Here is a 25,078-nt window from a genome sequence, read left to right as displayed (position 1 = left end):
GTCTTGAGAACATGGGTAATAGCTGTCCCATCACAAAAAGATCTGTCATAACCCTGAGCATGTGAGTAGTGGTGTAATGATCCTCGGGACTACTTTGGGAATATGAATTCGGCACATGCGAGTCTGTGCGCTGAATTTTCCATACATAAAAACTAGCAAATGTTTGCCTTAAACATTTCATGATTTGTCTGAAATGTTAATGCCAACTGTTTTTTTTTCTGGCTGATATAAAATTGATACTCCTAACCTTCATTAACAATTCTGTTAATGAGTAACATTAATTGATAACAGCTAGCTGACGGATACTCCAGAATTTGAAGCCACTAGATTTAAAGTCCCTAGGCTTCAAGACTAGCAGGTTAATGGAAATACATGGGTATCACTAAAGCCACCATGTACAACTCTACCACAAAAGGAGCCCATCTTTATAGAACCTGAGTGATTTTAAATTAACTCTTGAGAAAACCCGCAGTTCAACTTTTAAACAAAAAGTCTGACAATGCCGAACTATGTTAAGAGGTTTGGAATTGGTGATGCATCCATTTCCTATAGCAAAACTGTTTTTCTTATCATGCAAACTTTCAGAAGGCTTCAGTCAAGACAAGACAGACAACTTTCTTCCAAAAAGAGCAAACTTGAGTCTTAAGTCTGGGTGTTTACGCTCTGAAGGCATTGTATTACTTTTTTTGGCAACGTGAAGATCAGAAGGCTGGTAGCAGTAATTCAGTAACTGTGTTGAACATATGCTGAACTTTCCACCTCTTCTCAATGTGTGTTAAGTCCAAGGAAGTCATGTGTTTGCTACAGATACTGCCAACATGGTGGTTTTGTTTTTTGAAGAAGGGCTGTATTCTCCAAGGCTCATTTTCCTAGGGAAGTTTGGTGAGCTGTGTGGTGATGTCCAGATGCATTGATTCCCAGTGACATACCACTAACAAATGAACTGAGGAAGCGTGTTTTGTATCAAAAATAAAAGCCAGAACAAGGAGTAGATTATTCCTGGTATTGTCATTAACTGCAGTGTTGGACAAAGTAATTAAGTCTTAAATGAGTCCCTCGTGATCTCTGCAGAGGTGAGATTTTAATAGTTTCCTTGTCTTACAGTTGGAGATCAAACAGTTAATGCTTGGACAATTGCAGTAATCATCCTGTGTGCAGCCTGCACTTTTAGTGGGAAAAATGAACTACCTCCCTGGTTGTGTTCAAAGTCAGTTAAAATACAAATTTAGAAAAAGTTCTGAATGTATGAGAGAGGAAGGGAAACCATTCCCTTCTGGTGTTAAATCAAATCAGATCTTTAAATGGTTCATAGGCTTGAAAAACTGTTTTGTTGTTGTAATTTCTTTTGTCCCCTAAAGTAATTGTTATTTTGTTTTGTGTTGATAGATGACTCCTAAATCAAAAAGGAAAAGCATCCACAGTAGAATGCTCCGGCCAGTGTCCAGAGCTTTTGGTAAGTGAGAATTCCTTAAAACCATTTTGTTTCTTTGCTTGCCTGAGGTGGTTCTAGATGGTTCTTGGTTGAATAACACAGGTGATTCTCCCTCCCTCTGGATTGCATTTGTGGCCCACACTGGCTGCTTTGTTTTGGGACTCTGCTGTTTTATAGTAAATAGTGGCTCACAGTGCTCTCTGCTCACAGAAATGTTGTGGCTAAGTTCCCTGAATGTGCTTATAATTATTTGCCACCAAAAAGAGGAATGGCATCATCTTTTGTTTTAAATATCATGTTAAATCTAATTAGAAAGTTTTGATTTTTCTTAGAAATGGAATTTGATCTAGATAAAGCACTGGAAGAAGTACCTATCCATATAGAAGACCCACCATTTCCTTCCAGCAGGCCAGACAAACGAACTTCTGGATTCATTTCAGAACTGCCATCAGAAGAAGGAAGGAAACTGGAACACTTTACAAAATTAAGGCCCAAAAGGAATAAAAAGCAGCAACCCAGCCAAGCAGCAGTGAGTCTACATTAAAATATTGCTGGCAATGTCCTGTGTTGATTGCTTTTTGCCATGAATCAGGTCTTGCAGTGTAATGAGGACAATGGCTGAAGGTATAAAGCCATAAACGACTACTTAATTTTTCTTCTGGTATTCATGTCTTTCAGTGTGCTATCCCTATTACAAGTTTTTTGTCTTGTTTGACACAGCCTAAATCCAGGATATGTTTTATCCTTTTTTATTTTGCTTTTGATTTTTTTTCATGGAGGCAGTTTCTGGAGGTGCTTGGAGCTTTCACAAAGCACAAAATATCATGAGACTTTTCAATTACATTGCAAGGGTTTGTTAAGTCTTAATCCTTTTTTCTGCCTGCATTAAGATGTGGTAACTTGGCATGAATTCTTCTTTCTCTCAGCTCTCAGAGGAGCTGCTCTGTGACACCCAGCTTCCCACAGCTCCTAAACTGAAGATGGTGTTTGGGCCAGCAAATCTGCATAGTCACAGATCTGCTTTTCATGCTGGAGCCTGCCTTAGAAAGGCAAAACAGAAGAGAGCACTGTCTGTTCACGAAAGGCATTGGTGTGAACTCAATATACGTGCGTGGAGTTCCCACAGCTCCATTTCCTTGGCATACGGCATCAGTAAAGATTTATTTCTATGATGGTGTGTCCTCAGGGTATGTGAGGACAGATCAGGAGGAGTTACAGAGTTATCTCACAGCAACAGGGCACAGCTGATATGATAAGTAGCCCCATCAAGGGGCAGCCGTTTCCTCTCTGCGTTAGGCTGCCTCACAATAAATGCCTGTGGCCTCTTCTGCTTCCTGAGGATTTCCAATTGGGAGGATCCTTGAAAATTTCCCTAATGCTGGGAAAGACAGTGGAGTGCTTTTTGTACCACATGGAAAGGGAGAAACATTAAAGCAAAGGGAACATTCAAGCCAGCTTTCCATTCCCTTGTGCTTCGCTGGGAAGGTTAGAGGTTGCAGAAGAATGGATTTGTCTCCATGTAGTGAAAACACATCTGTGTTTACTCTCCCAGTTCCACTACTGCTGCAGAACACACGTGTTTTCCCAGTGGCTTCCAAGCTCAGCATGTCCTGTGCCATCAGCACAAGGAGGTGCAAGGAGTGGGGGCGTGGGAGGGGCAAGTGCTTCACTATCAGGCATGGAACTAGCACATGCAGTGTCTTCTTCAACAGCAGCAAAAAGGTCACTCCTTGTAGACAAGTCTTACTTCCCATGATAGTGCAGCGTTGTGGAATGCTCATCCATATTGAATTAATTAGGAAACTGGGAGTTAATTTAGTTGCAGAAATTGAAAGGAGATTTTTTTAGTTAAACTCATATGTCCCTGTCTTGTTTTTATGTACCACTTAGTTCCTTACTAGTTCTCAAACTGAGTCCAAACAAATATTTGAAAGACTTAAGATGTTTGTTTTGATGCTTCTGAAAATAAAACAGCCAGATTTTGGAGGTCAGAGTCATGAGTGGACTGTGACATTGCTTGCAGGGTTGATTTGCTGCTGGCTTTGCCACTTCAAGAATACAGAAAGCAATGCTTAGGGAAAGCACTTGAAATGTGAGAGGCAAAATCTTGACCTTTCCTGCCACTTAAAGCAGCTCTGTTGGGTTGTTTGCTGTTCCCATTATTTGTATTTAGTAATTCCAGGGGTCTCAGATGATCATAGCTGTACTTCTCTGGTTTTGCTGCAAAACAGATTTGTTATTTGGAAGCTGAAAAATGTAAGAAAAGAAAGGAGAAAATGGAGAAAAAAGAGAAACAAACTTTTAACTTGAGTTGAGTGGGTAGGCAGAAGAAAGATTTATAGTTTTGACAGAGTTTCTACTGGAATGAATGTTTAGAGAGGGGGAAAAAAAGAAAAACTCAAAGCCATCCAGTCTCAAGTAGCTTTAACTTTGAAGCAAAATGATAAAACAGTTGTTTATAATTTAGATTTTTGTGAGATCTTAACCTCATGAGTTCTTCCTTCATGTGTGAAGATTTAGTACAGCAAAGGAGGTGAATCTCTAATGTATGAAAGCAATTGTGATTCATCTTACTTATTTCTGCTTCAAAGCCATTTTTTTCCTTAACAAAGAAGCATGCTTGCTTTTAAACTTAAGCTTAGAAAAGAGATAAAAAAGGACAAATGAAGACTTAACACTTTTTTTTTTTTAAGAGTTAGGAGGGTAAAACACAAAATAAACCAGAGCTCAGTCTTACAGTTAATGCTGGTACCAGAAGGTGTTACAATAACAGCTGTAAGAATATCCTGTACCTTGAGGACCTTATTAGACCCTCAACATTTCTGTACATCTTTCATTAATTTTTAGGAACTTGCTGCTGTTTCAGATGCAAATTATTTTCTCTTTATGAGGTAGATCTTCTCATTTGCTGTAGATCATTGGATCCTGGAATTAGCTCCCCTTAAGGAGATCCTCTTGCTTTTGATACTTTCATGTTTATCCCTGCTACCTGGCGGCCTACAGTATCAATGTACAGTGGTTTCTCATTTCTGCTAAAATGCGTCATTCGCTTTTATTTTGTGTTTCGGTTGAGACACCGGTGATAAGGGGTTTGTGATAAGGGGTTTGTCACAAAGACCAACCCAGATGAAGGCGTGTGCACCCCTGCCTACTGTGAGATGTTCCAGTTCAGCAGGCTGGCTACAGAGCATACCAAAGTTGGAAATCTGATAAATCATTTTGCTAATTTAGTCTAGAACTGTTCTTCATAGAAAATCTGTTGCCAGTTTGACTGGCAACAAAGCAGTCATTACCGGGTGGGCTCCTTTGACATCACTATTAGATTGCTACAGCAGGTGTCAATAAAATATTAACTGTTATCTTTGATAACAAAAATAACAGGGTTCAGGAATGGAAAGTTAAAAGTTTCATGGCTCTGTCAAAGCATGGTTCATATGAAACCCACTTGCCTGACTTAATGAGACTGGGTTTGATATTAATAGCAGCTTTTAAGAGTATTGAAGCATAGAAAGTTTGTATTCCACATCAGAAGAGAAGGTGGGTTTACTCTTGAGTTATAGTGGCAACTAGGAGATTCCTTGATTTGAATTGTTTCAAATTACAACCCCTGTTATTTTGTGTCCTGATCCTTAGCACTACCAAGAGTACAAATGGGTTGGGTCTTGGGGAGTCCTCTGTAGTCATCTAAAAGGTTTCCATGTGGCATTTGAATTAAAGGAAGTCTCTTTACTGGTAATAGAGCTTTTCCACATCAAAGCCAGGTACAGGAGCTAGACCACATGAGAAGTCCTCCTAGGAGGCTGCTTGTTTCATCTTCAGGAGGCTGCAGAGTCATCAGCTCATCTTCACAGGGCCTTTGTGGTCGGGAGGTATTTCAAAGCCAGCCTGGTTTATATGCCTGAGGTCACCCATATTCAAAATGTGGGCATTGAAATCAAAGATGGGGAGCAAGTTTGTTGTTTTCAGACATTGAGCAAAAGTCTGTGTTTGGTTCCTAAAATGGAACACCTGATTCTGTATTTACAGTCTCTGCTTTTAGAAGTGCTAGACTGAATGAATTATAAAAGGCTCTGTTAGCCTGTTGGAGCTCTATTTCTAAATCTCTAAGTCCAAAATCCAGGTTTTTCTCCAAATAGGGAAACAACTGTCTGTTGAAAATGCTTTCTCTTCAGGTCACCACCTGATCAGGATTTATTTTTTATGTGTTTTGTTGCTTGTCTGACTGACCTCTATTCTCTCAAGCCCAAGGCATTTGATTCCTGGCCTCATGCATTGCAGCATCCAGTTTGTCACTGGTGTTTTGGGTTATTTTGCATTTGATGTAATGCATCAGCTGGCCTGACTACTAGAGGGGGAATTCCAGTGGTGATTCTGTCGTCTGCACTGAGTTCTGGTTGGCACATAAAAATTATATGTCTTAATTCTTAATTATTATCACTGGAGCAAACATGCTTAGATTATTGTATAACAGAGAGAGTTTTTTCTTCTGTCAGGTGTCTGCTGGAGTAACGCCAGAAGGGGATCAGAATGGCCTCATGGGGAGAGTGGATGAAGGTGTGGATGAATTTTTCACTAAGAAAGTGACAAAAATGGATTCAAAGTAAGTTTAAAAAAATTTTTAGAAGTTATTTTTTTAAAAAGTCCATCTTGATAACTAAGCAAGCAGCACTTTCAAGCTGTATTTGACTCCTGTTCCCAATATCCAGGGTTGCAGTTGTCAAAGTCAGAAAATACCTTAGTAGTCAAGACATTGTGAATTCAATTACCTGCCCTTAAAAGTGGCTACTTTGAAATGAATTGCTTTACTATACCATATTGAGGGGATTAATGACTAGTGTATATTTTTATATTTCAGTTTACTTCATTTCACCCTTCAGTGAAGCTCATTAGAGCTGAAGGGGAGCTTTATATTGGTTGAGAGTCTCCCCAGTGCTCATTGTACACGTGGTATTTCTCTTTAGTGAGGAGTGCTGTTGGGTACAGCGTTTTCATAGATGACAGTAGATTTATGCTGGTTTTGAAATACGTTAAAGATGTGTTTCACCAGTTTGTAGTATTCCAGGTTTAAGCAAAACATTAATCTGAAAGATGTCTCCTTCTTTATATAAGGGATATATATATATATATATATATGAGCTTATGCAGTTGCTTTGGAGCTGGGTGTATATTTACAGAAGCATGCATGTAGAGGTTCTTGAATTTATACATGTTTGTGCACATGCACACACAGAGTATTTCCATAACTAAATGAGAAAACAGGGGTGATTTCCAGGCAACTTGGAATGACCCTTTCTGTGTTTTCCATTAAGGAAAAGAGTAAGTGTGACTGGTTGATAGCTGTGCCAGGAAAAGCAAATCTTCTAAAGTCACCATGAGTTATAGATATCTGTAGTGACATGTGAAGCCATGTGTGATATACTTTGTGGAGGCATGAAATTATGGTAGCTTTGAAAAATGTCCTAAGCAGGTCAAGATCAGGGTGCTCACAGGCTTCATTCTCCTGTGCTTTCTTTGGGTGCCTGCCAGCTGCTCATTTCAAATCTCCCTGTGAACTTGCACATCCCTGTTTGCCCATCCCTGGCCGTGCTCTTTGCTGAGGATCTTTATTTGGGGTGCCAGTGGCTCTCTTTCCAGTTGGGGTGCTTTTATGTGAATGTGCATGTGCTCAGCTTTGCCCTTAAGTGTGAATACTCTGCTCAGAAGATGCCTCTAGAAAACCTTAGTGGGAGGTGGGCTCTTTAGGGATTGGTTTTGGTTTTTTCTTCTTTTGGGTTCGGGGGCTTCCTTTTTTTTTTTTTAAGATGAACATCTGCACTGTAAAAGTGACCTCTGTACTCCTTACTGAGAGAAAGTGGCTGTGCCAGCTGCCAGCTAGTTCCTATTTCAAGCCCTTAAGGAACAAGATCTCCCAAAAGCTGTGTTAAACATGAGAAAGCAAGGGTGTGCCTAGATCAGTTCTTCTCCTTTTACTAATAGGCAGGTGCAAGCCACAGGAAGTGCATTCTGGAAACAGAGCAGAGTGAAATTGTATGTTGTGGTGGGTTGACCCTGTACCCACCATCACTGCTCTATCACTCCCCTCCTGCTGGATAGAGGAGAGAAAATATAATGAGAGGCTTTTGGGTTGAGATAAGGGCAGGGAGAGATGTCTTGCCAGTTAATGTCATGGACAAAACAGACTCAACTTGGAGGAAAATAAATTTAATATATTGCAAATCAAATCAGACTATGATAATGAGAAATAAACCATATCTTTAAAATATCTCTCTCGACCACTCTTTCTTTCCAGGGCTCAACTTCACTCCTGATTTTTCTCTACCCTCTCCTCCCCGGTGGCACAGGGGACAGGGAATGGTGGCTGAAATCAGTTCAGCACACATTCTCTGCTGCTCCTTCCTCTTCAGCAGGAGGACTCCTTACACAGAAGCCACTCCTGTGCACGCCCTGTTACCAAAACCTGGCCATGCAAACCCAGTATCTATGTGTGTAGACAGCTTGGTTAGAGCTGGCTGGTGTTAGAAACAGCTGGATGCCCAGTGCAGATGAAACAACTGCACAAAGCAGCACAAGAATCCTGAAGGATATGATCAATGCTAGTTGTCCTGTTTTTAATGTAGATTCACCAGGTAATGATTGGGCCTAGGGCAACATATGGATCGTATGAAAGATTAGCTTTGCCTGGAAGAAGTCATTTGATACTATTTTAAAAAGGGAGAAGGGGAGTGAAGAAAAGATTGAAATGTCTGTGTCTTTTTTAGGAGACCATCAACTAAAAGTTCAGACAGCAGCGAGCACAGTGAAGCAGGTGATGAGAAGAAGAAAAGAGACTCGAGGAAGAGTGGTTTCCTTAACTTAATCAAATCAAGAGGCTCCAAATCCGAACGCCCCCAGACTGTGTCGGTGGCTGAGGAGCCCTCCTCACCCAAGGTTGCTACAAAAAGCCCAGCTTTAGACACAAGCAAGAAGGAGGCAAAGCCTGCGGAGCAGAATGGTGGCGCAGAGCGATCCGAGGAATTAAAGACTCCAGACTCCCTGGAGGAGGTGCAGACAGATGATATGGCAAAAGCTGAGAGGGGTGACAGCAAGGGAAGCCCCCAGGGAGGCCGGAGGTACGGTGTGCAAGTGATGGGCAGTGGACTGCTCGCAGAAATGAAAGCCAAGCAGGAGAAGAGAGCTGCCTCTGCTCAAAAGGTGAAGGCAATTTGATTTCTATTGAGTTGTTAAAAAGAGAGCCAAACTGTGTGTCTTCAGGAGAGGTGGTTTGGGACTGCAAGGGTTGGTGGCTGGGGCTTGACACATCAGTCCTGGTTTCCAGCAGGCATTGTGGTGTTCCTGCAAGAGGACTGCTCTCTGCTGTGGTGGTTGAGCACAAACAGCCTGGCCAAGGCACAGGCTGCACGTGTGGTGCAGGAGTTGCACCCTTAATCCTGCACTTTTGCCCTCCTTGGGGAGGGAGTGACACCTGCCCTTGCACTTGGTGTCAGACCATCACAAACACAGAAGGGGACATGTAATTGTTTGCACATAATCACAGAATAACTTGGAGCCAGCTAGTAAGCCCAGCTCAATATCTCCATTCTATATGATGTGTGGCTTGTTCACAGTGCATACTGAAATTGCTTCAGAAAAGGTAAAACTAGGACAGGCTTCCTACTGTGTGCCCCTTGCACACAAATACCTCAGGTATGTGGCAAACTACAGTGGTGACTGGCTGTACTCTTCTCTTTCAGAAAATTATGTAGACAGATGGAGAGGTCTTCTGTGTCTTAAATTATATATTCCATGCAGAGAAGTAAATCTGGCTACCAGTCACTATTTACAATATTTGGCATATACTTTTCTTGTTGCACTTTTTGATTTTTATGTCCTTTTGTACCACACCTAATTATTTTTATGCTTTTGATTTATGTATTTTAAATACTAACAATGAAAGAAAATCACCTGTTAAAAAATTATTTCTAATTGTCTGTCCAGATTCTCTTTGCTCTCTGTAATTTTCTCTTCTGTGAAGTGCTGATCCTGGGCAGGAACTCTGCTTCATTCTGCAAATGTACAGAGTGGAAAATCCTTGTGTTCCTCCAAAGTATTCTGTGCTGGCCTATTTTGCCTGATGTCCATTTGCCATTGTTCTTCCCCATTATTATCCTCTGCTTCCTGCCAGCTGCCGTTGGCATATTTCACAAATACCAAAGAATCAGCCTTTTTGCACTTCTCTCCTCTTCTTCCATGTGCAGGGCACTCAGATGATCTCCATTTGCCGTCACTGTCCCCTGTCATTTAAAAGGTGTTACTTTACAACAAAGCTCATCTTGTGCTTTGTTGTGTTTTCCTTCCTTTGACACATATAGAGTTGTCTTGCTGTGGCCAAGCAAGGCACCCAAAGTCCATTTCTACGTTTTTTTCATAGCCTTACAGTTCTTGAGTCTTATCACAAGCAGATTTGAATTAATTCAGTTGTGTATGGATCATTAAAGGGATCCCCAGTGCAGAAATGATTTTTCTAAAGAATGACCAATTCCTTCCTTTCTCCTTGGTATTAAGTAATGCCCATGAATAGTCTCATTGACTTCTAAAGCACCAAGTTTTCAAATAAAGTGCCATATGATTTTAAATAAGAGTATTATTCCCTGCCTCTAATTTATAAAATACCAAGCTGTTCCAGATTATATGAATTTTTACAAGCACATAATTGTGTATGCTTCGTGGTCTTTGGGTTCTTAACATTTGTTATCTACAAGTCAAATCTGAGTCAAGTGAGTAAAATCTGGAAGGACATGACTGAGGTAGAATATTAGCATGTGTAATCTTTTTATAAGTGGGGAAAGTAAAAGTCCTCTTCAGCTGGTGAGCTTTCATAACATTAATTGGAAACTTTAATTCCATCCTTCAGAAGTAAAAGTTGTTGATGCCTATTCCAAGGTTTTGGAGTGGGTTTTTTTTACCACACTTAACCTATTTACTGACTGGAAAGGTCAGCCCTCTTATTTCAGGTTTAAATGACAAGAAAATAATGTTATCTATCTTATTTTTTGTACAGTCTTATATTTATGGAATGCAAAAGTACATACATATACAGTGACAATAAAACTGAACTGAAATAGGAATCTGTACACAGCAGAGTACTGAGTTATCTATCCCTAATGTTTCTCAGAGGACACAAATTTGAACTGCTGTTCAAAAGCATTTTTCACATACTTCCATCACAATATCAAATAATTTAGGTTTGCACTTTTATTCATGATACTCATGAAAGATGGGAATCATACAGTATCCTGACACCTGAGCTGCAGAAGACAGCATCCCACTGCTACATTGTTTAGGATGGTTATCATATCAAGTTCTGTAACATCTTCAAATTTATCAGAATTTCAATATGATAGAAAATTGTGTTTTCCTATAAGGTACAGATGGCTGCTTATAATCTAAGCTATTTTACATGAAAACAAAGCCAGAAGGAATTTACTATTTCATTCAAACCCTACCACAGTCTTGTTACAGATAAAAGTGATGAGCAGGTGCAGAGTAGATGGAAAGATGGTAAATGCATTTTTGTTTTCTTGTGCTTAGAATACAAGGAGGGAATTGGCACTAATGGTAGAGTCAAGTGTTTGGAGGTCAGTGTTGCCTCAGGGCACACATAAATAGATCTTTCAGCTCCATCTAGTGTTACACACTGGATTTTTAAATACCTGAGCAAGGCCCACGAGGAAACCATCGCTCATAGCCTGTTTATTCCCTCTCAGTGTCACCCAGCTCTGGAGTGTTTCCCAGCCTTGCACAAATTCCTATTAAAAATACAGCCCGGGCATTATTTATCTACATGATGAATTCACCTGCATTGATCTGACTTCTCTGGGTAAATTTTTGCTGCCAGTGTTTAGTGTTGTTTGGGGACCATAAGCTGTTTGTAATGTGTGTACAGTTGGTAGCCAAACATGCTCACATCCTAATTGCATTTTTAAGTACTACACTAATAGGTGCCAGCAGTGGCTTTTCTGCTTGTCGTGGTACATGGTCATGTTTCCCCAGCTGTCCCATAACTAGAGAGGGAGGAAGGAACTACAGTGAAATTAGTTTCATGCAGTCATGCTGCTCTCCTAAGTCATTTACTGTACTTAAGTGTTATGCATTCTTTCTTCAGTATTTGCATAAGAAAATTAGTTTCTCAGTGAAAGTGAGAATTCAAGAGAATTGACATTCCATGAAAAGATTTTTGCAAAAAATGGTAGTTTTTCCCAGGTACAGAAGAAAAATCCAGCAGAAGGAGAGTGGTATTCCCTTAAAAAATATATATAGCCAAGACACTCTTATAGAAAAACGTGTAGCCGTAGGAGGTGAACAGGTGAGAATTTAGGCAAAATATCAGTGTCAGTCAAGAAATGGGAACAAAAACTGAGTTTCTGCCCAGTGGCACAAAGCCCTAATGTTTCTGTCTTTGGAAGTGACTTTGTTTTGTCCGTATGGACACCGTAGCTAAATAATCTGGCCCTACAAGTCACAGCATTTCTAGAGTTCATCTGTCCAGAGGACTTCATTGTATCAGGGTAGTTTTACAGCACAGGAAGCTTAATGGTTATTTTAATAGCACCCTCCTTAATGCAGTGTGCCATTCTAAGTGTTCACCTGTTCTTAGAGGAGATGCTGGGAGATAGCATCACCCTGCCAGAACTTACACAGGTATAGCAAACACTCAGCATCTCCATTCTCTTTGTTGTATTGAAGAGAGGCTTTGTTTAAGGAGCTGTGAAATTATACGAGCAAAGTGGAGGTATCAGTAAATCTGTATGGCCAGCTACACTGTCCTCTGCATCACTCCCCAAAATCATCTTCTCTTGAAGTGCATGAGAAAGGCACACAGCCAGCACAGATATTTAGAGATCATTTCTTGATGCTTGTATTTGAAATACTGATTCCACTCTAAACACATCAGTTTTTCTGTAGTAGGCATGTACTTCTGCTACTTGTAGCCATTTTCTTCCTGTGTTTCCTGTTGTCCCATTTTAAACTATATGCTATACGTAGCAGTCTTCCAGGTCATAACCCCCAAAAGGCAGTGATCAAGTTTGTACAGTGTGGCACATGTTTGAGATTTCTAAATGCAATGAGAGGGACAGTCAGAGTTGGTGTTGGAGCAGTAGCAGTGGCCTAAACACATCAATGTTACTTATGCATGGGTATATAACCAAATGCAAAGCTCACCAGAACAAATCATTTGCTTTAAGCCATTTGCCACACTGACTGTCTTGAAATAGCAAATAAAGATCACGATTGAAGCTACCTGGCTGCAGAAGTCTATCCCTACTTTTATAGGTAAAAAAAAAAAAAAAAAAAACAAAAAAACCTCACTTCTGTCCCTAATCTTATCTTTCTAAGGCTTTCTCTCTTAGTCCTATCCTGCGCCTACTTCTCTGTGCTTTTTTTGAATCCTCTCATTTGTCCTTCTCACTATGCTTTGGTAGCAGGTAAGGCAGTAAAAGGAGGCTGGTTCTCTTACAAGTGCTGCATATCTAAACTTCTCCTGATAAATCCATGGGTTTCAACCTCACTTAGCTATAACATGACAAAAGCCTTGAGAGTTTGTGGGTTTTTTTGAGACCAAGATGTTAGGAAACCTATTATTTACAATAGAAGAAAGGCAAAATATCAGCACATAAACCAGAAGTCCCTTTTCTTTTGAGGTGCTGAGCACCCAGCAGTGCTGGTGATAAGTAGCTTTAAAAACTTTTCAGTAAATAAGGTCTGTAGGTTTTTAGAGGAATCCTATAAATATGAAAGCAATGCTACTTCTGTAGTTGCAGTTTTATCTAAAATAAGAAGTTATACTTCTGTGTAGAAGAGCATAAGATCAATTTAGTAGTCATATTCAAAATCTAGATCTTCAGAAAAAGGTTTAATTTCAAACAAGAAGTTTTTAGATGCAGAGCTATGCCAGGAGACCTGTTACATAGGAGGCAGTGTGTCATTGCAGCTCTGATAGGAATGTCGCAGTGTTAGGTGCAAATCAAGGTAGTTTCCTTCCCACTTACATCTCCAAACTCTGAAACAAAGAGAGAGAGTGCACCATTTCTTGTTGCTACTGATTTCTCTGCCTCGTGGCTTCCAAATTAGAGGGTTTTACTTAACAGGATCACTGAGTTGTATTAATTTCAGATATATTACTAATCTGAGAGTTTTACTCGCTCTTTCAGAAACTTGGGAATGACACAGCTCCCAGAGAGTCTTTTGACACTACAACAAGCTCAGAACGAATGGATGGAAGTGGTACAGGTACAGTATAAGTTTCCTGGTATAAACTTCCTAGAAAACACAACATGCCTGATGTCCAAAATCTCACTTCCCTCTTCAGATTGAATGTCTGCAATTGGTTAAGCAAAGTAGGAGTTTACACTATGTGAAGAGCATTAGAAACAAACTCACTTTTTGTGCTATGGAGGGCACTTCTCATGAAGTCAGCTCTGGGGCGGAGTTTATGGCTCACATTTTTACTCTTGTTGCACAGGAGGGGAAAGTACTTGGTGCAGGTGGCTGGGGCACCTTTGTGGCTGATACACCTTTGGAACGAGGCTGGCTTTTAATGGGATCAGCAAAGCTGAAGCTCAACCCAAGAGCCAGCAGAAATGCGTGTGCACAAAGAAGTGGAAATGCTCAATATATCTGAGGATGGAAATATGACCAGTTTTCAAGCTTTAGGTCTGCTCATACTAACTTGAGTGGTGCTGACTTTCAGCTGGCTGCAGTGCTGTTGGTCTGTCAGCAGTCCTGACTCATAGTCAATGGCATCTGTCTCTTCCCAGGATTTAACCAGTCTGATCGAAGCCAGGACTGTCTGCAAAGCTGTGGAGGCCCCTAGACACTGCTCATGTGCACAAAGCAGCTCTCCATTGTGTGTAAAATGGTGTTCAGCCTTGCAGTGCTTACAGCTCCAATTCCCTCTGCACCTCATCTTTCCGTGCCCTTGTCAAGCCACAGTCCTGGGCCCTGACATGGCACACTGCAGCCAGCCAAGGACAAGGCTGACAGACTGGTTTGCATGTATACTTTAGGGACTGGCTAGTAAAGGTTTCAAAAGGGATTCAGCTCTGGTGGTTTGTGTTTACTACATGAAAGGAGTGGTCTGAACTAGGAAATCCAGGTCTGATTTCTCAGCAGCAGTGGTATCCTGCAAGCCTGGCACACAAGATTGCAAAAACATCCAGAAAAAAGGCTGGGAAAACAGGCTGAAATCAAAATCCAAATGTGGCCATCTTGATTGAGCGCTTCAAATACCAATTTTGAAGTTTTATGTCTTTCTAAAGCTTTTAAAAAATAGTATTCAAAGCATAATATTCTATAAATCAGTGCTTTTAAAGCCTGCTTGTCTTTTGAGGAGGACCTTGTGTGTCCCCTGAAGACAGCATACTGAAGTCAGAGGAGCAAGGATAGTCTGCACTTTGGGCATTGGAGTAGAGTGGTGTGTGTGACTTCAACTTGTCTGGTCGTTTTTTCTGTATATGACACATTTCACCCCCACCACACTGCACTGTGCTTGCCCCTTCCTTTTGGCCTCCAGCTGTCAATTGTTTCCTTACCAGTCTTACTTGAGAGCTCCCCAAGGCTCCTTTTCATTGTTGCAGCTACAGTTAGTCTTTGGCTTGGGCTAATTTATTTTAAATTACTGTGCTCTAATAATGTTAGAAGGCCTGAGGTCAGGAAGAAAAGAAAGAAAGTTAATGGAAAATTGCTGAATATTGTTACAGGAGAACTAAGCTAGTGGTTCTGAAGAAGAATAAGTTTTGGGGGTTTTATTCCTTGCTTTGTGTGTGGATGTTGCCTGCTTCTTTTGTATGCACACACACACAGGTGCAGGTGGTGTCCCGCTGTTTCACTTGCTGCAAGGAGGTATTTCACATGTGCAGACACAAACTCTCCCTGTCACGCACTCACACTCATCTCTATGCACCATACAGCTGTCTGCTCTGCCAGAGTTTAACTCCAGCTGGGCTGGAAAACAGCTACATAGGCTGGAAAAACATACTGGAGATAAGCCAATCTGTAGCAGCAGACTGTATAAACACTCTCCCTCCCTTCCTCCCACTGCCATTAAAATGTCTCTGCCTCAGCACTTCAGTAGGCCTTCTGAATGGGAATAGCAGGTAGGTAGGTCAAGTCAGCCTCTGTGAGCACACACTTGGTTTTGCCAAGAATGAAGGCTACCTGTCTGCATTTCAGTTAGTCTGAAATTCTCTTCTGAGATTCAAGATGTGAAAACTGTTGAAAGCCCAGGCTAAGAAACAAGTTCCAAGATTATCATTGAAACTGCTAGATATAAGCTTTCGACCTCCTGAAGGCTGCAGAGTAGGAAAGTAGAGCAGACTTTTTGCTTGTTAGCAGCCTGGAGTCCAGCAGGCTTTCTACCAGCTTGCACAGCTAGATGGGACTGACTTACTGCTTGCAAGTCACTGTAAATTGATCTCTAAATACTTTGGTCTTTGGGATAAACATCATGTTGGTAAACTTACTAATGTGTGGAAACTGTAAGCCATGTACAGTGTTATTAGACAAATCAAAATACTGTACAAAGAATACTTTGATCTGGGCTGAGTTTCAAAATCTCTTCTAGAGCTTGCTAAAAGCAACAAATAAAAAGATGTAGCCTGCTGGTCACACACTTGGGATTTATTTTCTGGGCTAGGATTTCTCTGTTGATCTTGGAAACCCAACGTTTTGTCTGTAGAGACACAAAACAGTCAGGAGCGGCTTTTTCCACTGATCCATCATTGTTTTCTCAGCAGGTAGGCTGTGCCATCTGCTCCTAGAAATATGAAGGAGGAATAAGGTCCAGCTAGCCATCATCTCAAATATATTAAAAAGAGGGACATGCAATTGCTGTCTTGGGCAATTGAATCACAAATCTTAGCACATGTCAAAATTAGCAGGTTCAGAGGCTTTGCTTGCAGTGATTAGTGCATGTGTTAACTTGTGGTGGTGTTTTCCTCACCACTATAGCTGTGCATGGACCCTTCCGTGCTGCAGCAGACTTTATTTTATGTGTCTGTTTATTTCAGTGCCTAAACAACAGCAGACCCTTCCAGAGAGTCGGTTTGCATCGAATAAAGGCGACTCCATCTCTGCGTCATCAGAAAAAAATTCAAAAGCTGAACCAAAGGCAGAAGCTGGTGCAAAGGCAAGAAGTTCTTCCAATACACCAACCAGTCCAAAGCCCCCACTGCAGTCAACAAAGCCCAGCCTGGCAGGACGACCCACAGTGCCACAGAAACCACGCTCTGCCTCTCGTACTGGTGAGAAGCTCTTCTGGGCAGTTGTCATCCCCAGCTCTGGGTGCTGTTCGTGCAGGCTGTGGTGGAGACAGCCATTGCCACATCCTGAACAGAAATTAAAAGGAGAGGGACAGGTTCTTCATTGCCATGCTCTTGACTCACATCATTCTTTTCCACCTCCTTTTGCCCTAATTCAAATAAACTTATTAAAATGGTTTAATCTGTGATCCTCAAGAGTAAAGTGTGAGAAGCAGTAGTGGCAGAGCTGTTTTTGAGTTAGCTGCTATAACAGAAGAGGTGAGCACAGAAAACTACTTCAGCATCAAAGCCTATTGTAGTAGCACTGACAAAAATAAATATGTTTTCTCTAAAAACCTGGTTCTATATACGAAAGTCCTTGGGGTTTTGGGGCAGGCTGCTCTTAGCCCCTCAAGTAAGTGCCTGTTTCTTAATAACTTGTACAAACTAGCTGTCTCTTACTTTTTCCTTGTTTAGCCTTTGTTTATTTCCTTATTGCTTTTGACTGAAAATAATTGTAACTGGACTTCATAACCCTGCAAGACTGCCTTCTGCCCAGATATAATCCTAAGGTTTCCAATAGTGGGAAATGTTTCAGCACATCTCCCATGCATTTGTCTGTCTGCTGTTTAATAGGCCAGTGCCACAACCTCCTCTTCCCAAAGTACAGCCACTGCAATTGAGGAGAATTAAAAGCTAGTTACAGACTTGCCAAGTATCCACAGCAAATACAGCTCATTAACTGCCAGGGAGTGAAAAATATGAGCATGGCCATCTGTAAGAGCTTGCAGCCCTCTTGACTTTTCCCATAACCACTGTTGACCTTAGAATGATGTAATTTTCTGATAAGGATGAGGAATCAAAGGGATGTTACGGCCTCCTCCGTGCCCTTGATGTGAAACCTGAGCCTTCCTTAGTCTCTGCACTCCAGTAGGCAGAAGGTTGTTCACATACAAAATCACCTTCAGATTTTAGGTGGATTTACATTTATTTTATTGACCATTTTAGAAACGGTCATCAAAGTGAGGGATGTCAGGTAAGGTGCTCATGAAGATGAATGCAACAGGGAGGGCATGGATTATTTAGTGGTGCTCAGTGTGTAAAATAGGCAGTCAGGAAGACCTGAGCTGTCTGTTTCTGCCAGCTCCTATTCCTGCAGAGAGAGCATACTGTGGATTTAACACAAGGGAGTAATTAATTTTTACCCATAATAATCCAGCTCTTTGGTCGATAGTAAAAGCAGCACAGCTCTGTTGCAGTCTGACTTCTGTCCTAGTACTTGTAGTAACCCACTGCCTAAGGATGCCCAGGCAACATGATGAAGAAAACCAAGCAATCATCCTTTCTGTGTTCTTGCTCTCACTGTTGTTTCCAGCACTGTGGCCCCACAAATAGTAGCAAATTTTTTACTAAGTAATCTGGGTGCAAAGGAGCACAGCTCAGATGTCCACAAATTGTCAAAGACTGAAAGTCTGTATCTAGCTGTGTTTGCCAGTCACTGTGCTCCTCCTTGTGTTGATATTGAGCTTTCCTGAGCAAGTGGCCTCACAGGCATATCAAATGCATGGAGAAGGTCCAAGAATTATTGTATCTGTTCATACCAAATTGCATTTGGGAAGCTCATGACTTTGCTGTGCTGAGAGTGAAACAGTTGACTCTTTGTCGTCTCTCCTTAGCAGAGATAAGTTTTGATTAATTTCTAATATGCAACTGAATTAACTGTTTTTACAAATGCATAATACAGATGATACTCTGACTTGCTTTTGTTCTTCTGTCAATGCTAACCTGTCTTCGTAGGTCCTCTGTTATGTACACATGCCACTGTTTACTTCTTGAAAAGCAAACTTAAAAGCAGTTTAATAATCCACTGTGGCTGTACTTCTCTACTGTCCAAATGAGGCCTGTGGAGTGTAAGACTGAAAAGGTCTTCCTCCAAGGACTGTAAAATGGTAGTCAGCTTGCTTTACATAATCCATATGCAACCTTTTAGAGAAACTAGATATCCAGATGGTTTTAAACTATGGATTTAAGTTTAAGTTTCAGATTTTCTCACAGTCCAGAAGATAGAAGTATTTTTTTTCTTTTTAGCAACTCTTTATGGATGCCCTTGTGTTATGCTCTGGGAAGTTATTAATGGAAGCACAGAATTCTGTAATGCTTTTGATGGTTTTTTTTCCCCCTGGTTCACTTTTAGACCTTATCATTGTGAAACAGGACATCTAAATTGATGAGTTTATTATGTCTCAGAACAACAAAAATATAACTAGAACAAATATTTCCAGAAATCCAATTTTTTTTTCAGCTGTTCATACAAATTGCTACTTATATCTTGCAGGTAAATCACATGGTCACATTAGATTTCTATTTGTACTACAATAGCAGCACACATGAAAAATGCTGAAATTGAGAATTTCTATTTAACTGCTAAAAGTCTTTCACCTGGACTGAGGTCCATACAATTTGTTCTCACTTTGTAATGTAAATTCCTGAATCCTTCTTTTTCTGACAGAGGTTCTGTGGGTTTTTTTGTTTGTGTATTGTGTTGAGGTTTGGTCCATCATAAACAACTGTTTCTGTGAGCTTTAGTGTAGATACAATTTTTCTTTCTCACCCTTTTGTTTGTGGTACTCCACAGAGGATGCTCCAGAGTCTCCCTCCGGCCCCAGTTCCCCAAAAGTTGCCCTGCTTCCACCAGTGCTGAAGAAAGTTCCTTCTGATAAAGAAAAGGATGGTCAGAGCAGCCCCTCAGTCAGATCATTTTCTCAAGAAGGTAGGAGTATTTGTGTAACCTGCTGTCTTCTAGTGAAGTTTGATGTTTCAATATCTCCTAATTTGTTTTCTCCTGGAAGGGAAGAGGGTTATGCATTTGATGATGCAAAAAGCAAGGAAAATGTATCTGATCACCTATTCAGCATCTTGTCCACCTACCTTTGATCAAATCAAATAAACAGTTAATCCCTGGGTATTAATAATGTAACTGAACAATTAAGGGGTTCATGTGTACATTTATGGTTGGTTTGGTCTGAACATAGATGTTCAGACCAATAATTTGAAATTTCACGCAACAGTGTGAAATGCAGCTCTGTGATTCAGCATGTTTCCAGGGGAGCAGCCACAACTTTGTTCCTTGCAGCCAGCCCACTGCTCTCTTTGTTTTCCTTTCTGTTGGTCTGTGCACATGACTGAGTTTGCCTCCCCATCTTTGGGCAATGAGTCTCTGTGTGCCAGGGCAAGGCTTGGTACCTGCTATCTTTTATACACAGCAGTAGGCTGCTCTCTTCTCTTTGCTGATTTTCATGTGTGCGCTGAATTTCTACTTTTGCTGATGCATTTTCATGCCCTGAGTTGATTCTTAGAAGAGCTCAGGCTTCCTCTGATAGCATAGGGTGTGTGGAGAATTAGTCACAGGAATGTTGCTCACCATGGTGTTAGCTGGCACAAGTGATGATGTTTGAAGTCTGGGGGTGAGATGTCTTCCTTCCTGGGTCTCTCCTCAAGAAAGACATCTAAGGTGATTCCCATCACTTAAGCTGTGAAACAAAGGGGTGCCCTTTCACACTCTGACAGCAGATTTTCACAGCATAAAATGGGAAAAACTGAGTTGAGGTAGCTACATAATGCTGGGTTGTGAAGACTGAGAAGTTGTGCTGCCTACAGAGCCCACTGTCATCATTCAGATGATCCAGATTGCCAAAAGCAACAGAAGTCAGGCATTGTGCTTCCTTACTTCTTGCTCCTTTAAGCCTCTCCCGTCAAACACAGAATTTTCTATTTGGCTCTATATGCCACTGTACATATTTTATCAATAATAGTTTAGATTTGCCAGGTCCTTGAGGAGCTGCTGGGCTTTGTATGAAGTTGTTTGGGAAAGAGTAAATTCTGTTTTTTTCATTTTTATTCCTTTTCATGTTTTCTTTTTTATTCATTGCTGTCTTACTTCCTCATTTAGCCATTCCTCTGTCCTTGCTTTCTGCCTCTCTTCAGGCTAGCACGTTCAATTTATTTCTGCCTCTCTTCAGGCTAGCACGTTCAATTTATTTCTGGTAAATCACTGCAAATCTGTCCGAGTTAGTAAGAAAATTAAATCTCCTGTGAAATAAAGGTACAAATTAGATGATACTTGATTGTAAAATAGCTTTATGTTGATGATTTTAACTGTACTTCATGGAACAATCTGAAAACACACCTCTTTGCATGGTGAGGCTGTTACCAACACCTCAACATATCTGGATTACATTTAAACAAGCAACTGGCATACTGATTACTGCTCTCTGAATAGGTTGGATAAGTGAAAATTTTCATATTACCTTCTGTATGTGGGCCTGCAGAACAGCTTAGGAGTATAAACAAATCCTTTTCCTTGCTAGAGCAAACAGGAGATTGTCAAAAAAGAGACGCAGCTCTTGACTGTGCCAAGCCATCTGGCAGCGTGAGAACCACTCCGGGGCAGTATTCTACCAGTGCAGAAGAGGAAGCTAATGTGCTTGGGCAGAGGATGGCACAGCCAACTTCTGGTTAGAAGTTTTCATTTTTCATCAGGGTGGTGCTTGATAACTGGCACTAACAATTGTTAAGAAATGGTAATAGCAAAGAAACCACAGAAGGGTGTGGGTTTGTCATCTGTCATTATGAGAAAGGTAAAAATCTCATGGGGTTCTAATCATATTTCTGCCCTCATGGGATTTACATGGCATGAAAAAATTCACAGATAAAACATGTTTTGTGCATTTTTCCTTTGTGTCAACTTCAGTGACCAGTCCCATCTAGCACATGCAGCCCCTCTGCAGAAGAGCACTCACTACTGTCTGTGACTGCTCAGTGCAGCAGCACTGGCACGCTGCAGGTAGGCTGGCTGCTGCTTGCTGTGCTTGCACACCTGTCATTTCTAAGATCATGCACTTTAGTGTTTCAAAAAACAGTTCAGCTTGAATATTGTTAGTGCCAGTTTCAGTGCATCACTCACAAAACCATTTGAGAACTGGGTAAATCAGATTATTTATTCTTACTTTGATTTTCAGTTGCAAAAGCAAAGAAAAATACCACCTAAAGAACCCAAGCCCAGCACTGTTAGTTGAAGGAGCAGCTTTGACTCACAGTGAGCTCATTCAGTAGGCTATAAAAATGTTCATTTCTTTTATGTACTTTTAAAATATAAAAGCTCCTGTTCTCAAATGGTACATATTTATGTTTCTTTACTTCTTAAATGGTTAGTTTGAACAGTTGTTCAAAATTACTTTTTTTCTGAAGTATTTTAATTGTGTATTTGAACATCTTATGCAATTCCATTTACCCACAGTTTTTCTAAGACATCACATAACCTTTCCTCAGGCCAAAATTTATCCTTTTTGTATTATAGAATCAAACTTAGTCCATCCAAACTGGGAGTCTCCCCTCCCTATCAGAATCAAATTATTATATTTTAGTTCATTCTGAGATACCTCTCTGACAAAGTAAGTTTTGTAAGCTGGGATCCTGCCGTAGACTGCTGCAGGTCACCTGTGTTGTACGGTTTCATCGAGGCGAGGGTAAGCTCTTCTGACAGAAGCCTGCTTGCATTGTGTGGACTTAAATACCTGATACATCCTTCAGTCATTTATGAGGCAAACTACTTACCTATATTTATCAGACCATAAACTAAAATGGCTGCTGCAGGATGTGTTTTGGGTTTTGTTTGAAGTCAGTGAAGGCCAGATAAAGGCCAGGTATCTATTGGGAGGTACTGGTATCAAGGATGACTCAAAAAATTTCCAGGCACCTATTTCTTTGAAAAGCAGTGGTGTTTTGGAAGGTAGAAATGCCTGAATATTTTTGCAGGATAATCCTCTCCAATTCTGTGAAGTGGCTTTAAACACTTTTCTCAACATCCCTTCCTGTTTCCCAGCTCGTAATGCCAGGATAAGAATGCAGAGTGTGTGTAGCTGCTGGCCTTTATTTCCTCACATATTTTGGCTAGCACAAATGAGAAAACTGGTATTTAGGATTCAGGAGAACTATTTGGCTGCCTTGGGATCCCTCTCTGTAGTTCCCACATTCCCGGCAGTCCGTGACACAACCTGCCACACTTTGAAATGGCGGCAGAGATGGTCAGTGGCAGGCTGCTGCTGGGGCTGGAGCTGCATGCTGGGGACAGGGTAGGCTGTTCCCTGCAGGGGGGAGGCTACAGGTGCCTGGTACATGGGGAAGGAGAGGTGGTGCTGCATGGCCACAGCAGCTCCTGGTGCCTTGTCAAGAGAGGCATTCACAAAAGTGGTCAGGAACAAGGATCAGTGTGAACCAAAGCCGACCATCCCTACCCAAAATGGTGGAGCAAAGAAGGTCTTGTAAAGACAACATTTAATTTTGTGGGAGTGAAGTGAGGTGACTTGCAGCAAGATCACATTTAAGGGCCACTGTGTGTTTGAAGTTTCACTTCAAGTGCAAGTATGAGATTTGTAATGCTATCAGTCCTTGGGTAAAGTCACCCTGGTTGATGTGTATAACCATCTTGTTACCATGGCAGTTGTAGGCCAGTGGTTAGGTCAGGAATCTCAATAAGGTTTTACAACTTTCTTTTCCAATTTATTTTGAGGCTTATAGATTTGGAGAAAGCCCTGGCCTTATGGAGATTTCAGAGTGCTGGGTGAACAGAATGTGTACTATTGCATTTAAATCATGAGAAGTGAATATGGCCTCCTGCTTACCCCATTGCCAAGCAAAGCAAGGTGCAGAGCCATGGGTGTCCTTATCAAGGGACAGGGAGGACATTGGGACCTGGAAGTGTAGAGGAGCAGGGAGAAGAAGTTTGGGTAACTTGGATGCTGAGATGAACATCTGTCCTGTTTAAAGCTGCTGAATCAAAAAGGAGAACACAGATGTGTCCTGCTAGGGAGACAGGCCTGCCTGAGATGTGCTTCACTGGTCTGAGGGATGCCCAGCTGGCACATCCATCAGTCTGAGCTGTCAGGAGTGCACTGTATGAGATCCATCCCAGCTGGGAAAAAAATGCTGTTTTGGTTTGGAAGTGGTGTGATAAGAAGAAAATTTCCAGGCCATTTCTAACTGTAGTGTTTATCCATGTCACAGTGAAATACTGAGTGTCATGTTTCAAGTTTGCCTGCTTGCCAGCCAACCAACCAGTGGAATAAAGCTTGCTCAGACTCTCTCTTCTCACCTTTTTCTGGAGTGAAGAATTAATAGGCCTATGCTACTCCTCCTAGTGCAAATTAATTCAGTGGTATCAGGAGCAGCTCCCATGTGCATTAATGACTTTTTTAATTGTTTTTTTTATCTTCCTTTCTCTTCTACAATCATTAGTAAATCCTGTTTCTGTTTTATGCAGCTGCAAAAAGAAGCCCTGGGCAGCAGTCTCATGAGTTCCAGGAACTGAAGCAGAGGTCCTTAAGTAAAGACGGCCATCAGGGAAGCAAGTCCAGTGACTCTGGAGAAGAAGCAGATAAAGATTTTATTTTTATTTAGCAATCTGTACAAGTGCTTTGTAGCGCAAGAGCTTTTCATAACAATCAGGGTTCAGCAATCAACAGCCCTTTTAGTCAGCTGCTCTTTCATCACAGGTACATTTCCCTGCAGAAAACCTGATCTTCCAATCATGACTTACAGTACACCTGGCATTGATTCGGTCCTTAATTTCTGATGTGTACAGTGCAAGGCATTCCTTTCCATGCCTTTGCCTAAAGCCAGCTATACTTTCATGTATTCTACTTGAATTTCTCTGAAGCAGCTACAAGGAGTGCCCTGCATTAGGGCATTTAGAAAGCAAAGCAAATTAACTGGACACTGTCTTACACTAATACACTGTACAGCAGGTAATGTGTTGTACTGCTGAATGTAAATGTGTCAGATCTGCACGTGACTTACCTATAAATATATTCTTGCGGTATGCAATTGCACATTGTAATTATATTAAAAGAGCACACTAATAAAATAATTTGTATAGATTATATATATTAAATGCTTGGGTATGGTTTTTACATTCTCCCATAGGGAGCTTCTTTCTTCCTGTTCTCCTACTGTACATAAAGCTCCAACGCTTACATTTGTGTACTGTCAGAAAGCACAACAGAGAAGAATTTGGATTATGTATAACCATGGTATGCTTCCACATTCGTATATTAATGTATATAGTTGATTGGAATGAGAGCAATTGAAATTTTATTAATATTGGTGTTTTCTGGAGGCCTTCCTTGGTTCTGTCTGCATATTAGCTTCATTTCAATGTGTAATTCTATGAGAAACATAGTTCAACATCTGTAAAAACATGTCAGCTTTTGAGGGAGGGGATGCAAATTTCACGGTGACCCACTTACATTGCAGGTTGAAGGGATTTTATTCATATGTATATTTGTAACAATAAAAAATGATTTTACAACTGAAA

At 40.9% G+C, this 25,078-nt stretch overlaps 1 protein-coding gene across 3 annotated transcripts in view; it reads left to right on the top strand.

Annotated features, from left to right (window-relative positions):
- The window catches only part of CARMIL1 (capping protein regulator and myosin 1 linker 1), a 188,116-nt gene extending 163,038 nt beyond the window's left edge, over positions 1–25,078 (top strand). For 2 of the 3 annotated variants that reach the window (XM_058800699.1, XM_058800690.1), the window contains 9 exons: positions 1,387–1,453; positions 1,765–1,961; positions 5,926–6,032; positions 8,191–8,623; positions 13,621–13,699; positions 16,477–16,710; positions 19,343–19,477; positions 21,075–21,221; positions 24,026–25,078. In XM_058800699.1, the coding sequence (XP_058656682.1) occupies positions 1,387–1,453; positions 1,765–1,961; positions 5,926–6,032; positions 8,191–8,623; positions 13,621–13,699; positions 16,477–16,710; positions 19,343–19,477; positions 21,075–21,221; positions 24,026–24,162 (1,536 nt within the window). In that variant the 3' untranslated portion in view covers positions 24,163–25,078. The remainder of the gene's footprint in view (positions 1–1,386; positions 1,454–1,764; positions 1,962–5,925; positions 6,033–8,190; positions 8,624–13,620; positions 13,700–16,476; positions 16,711–19,342; positions 19,478–21,074; positions 21,222–24,025) is intronic. The other variant, XM_058800709.1, reaches the window with a different exon arrangement.

The sequence above is a fragment of the Ammospiza caudacuta genome, chromosome 1 (genome assembly GCF_027887145.1).
Source record: "Ammospiza caudacuta isolate bAmmCau1 chromosome 1, bAmmCau1.pri, whole genome shotgun sequence".
Taxonomy (NCBI): domain Eukaryota; kingdom Metazoa; phylum Chordata; class Aves; order Passeriformes; family Passerellidae; genus Ammospiza; species Ammospiza caudacuta.
This window is presented reverse-complemented; position numbering and strand designations above follow the sequence as displayed.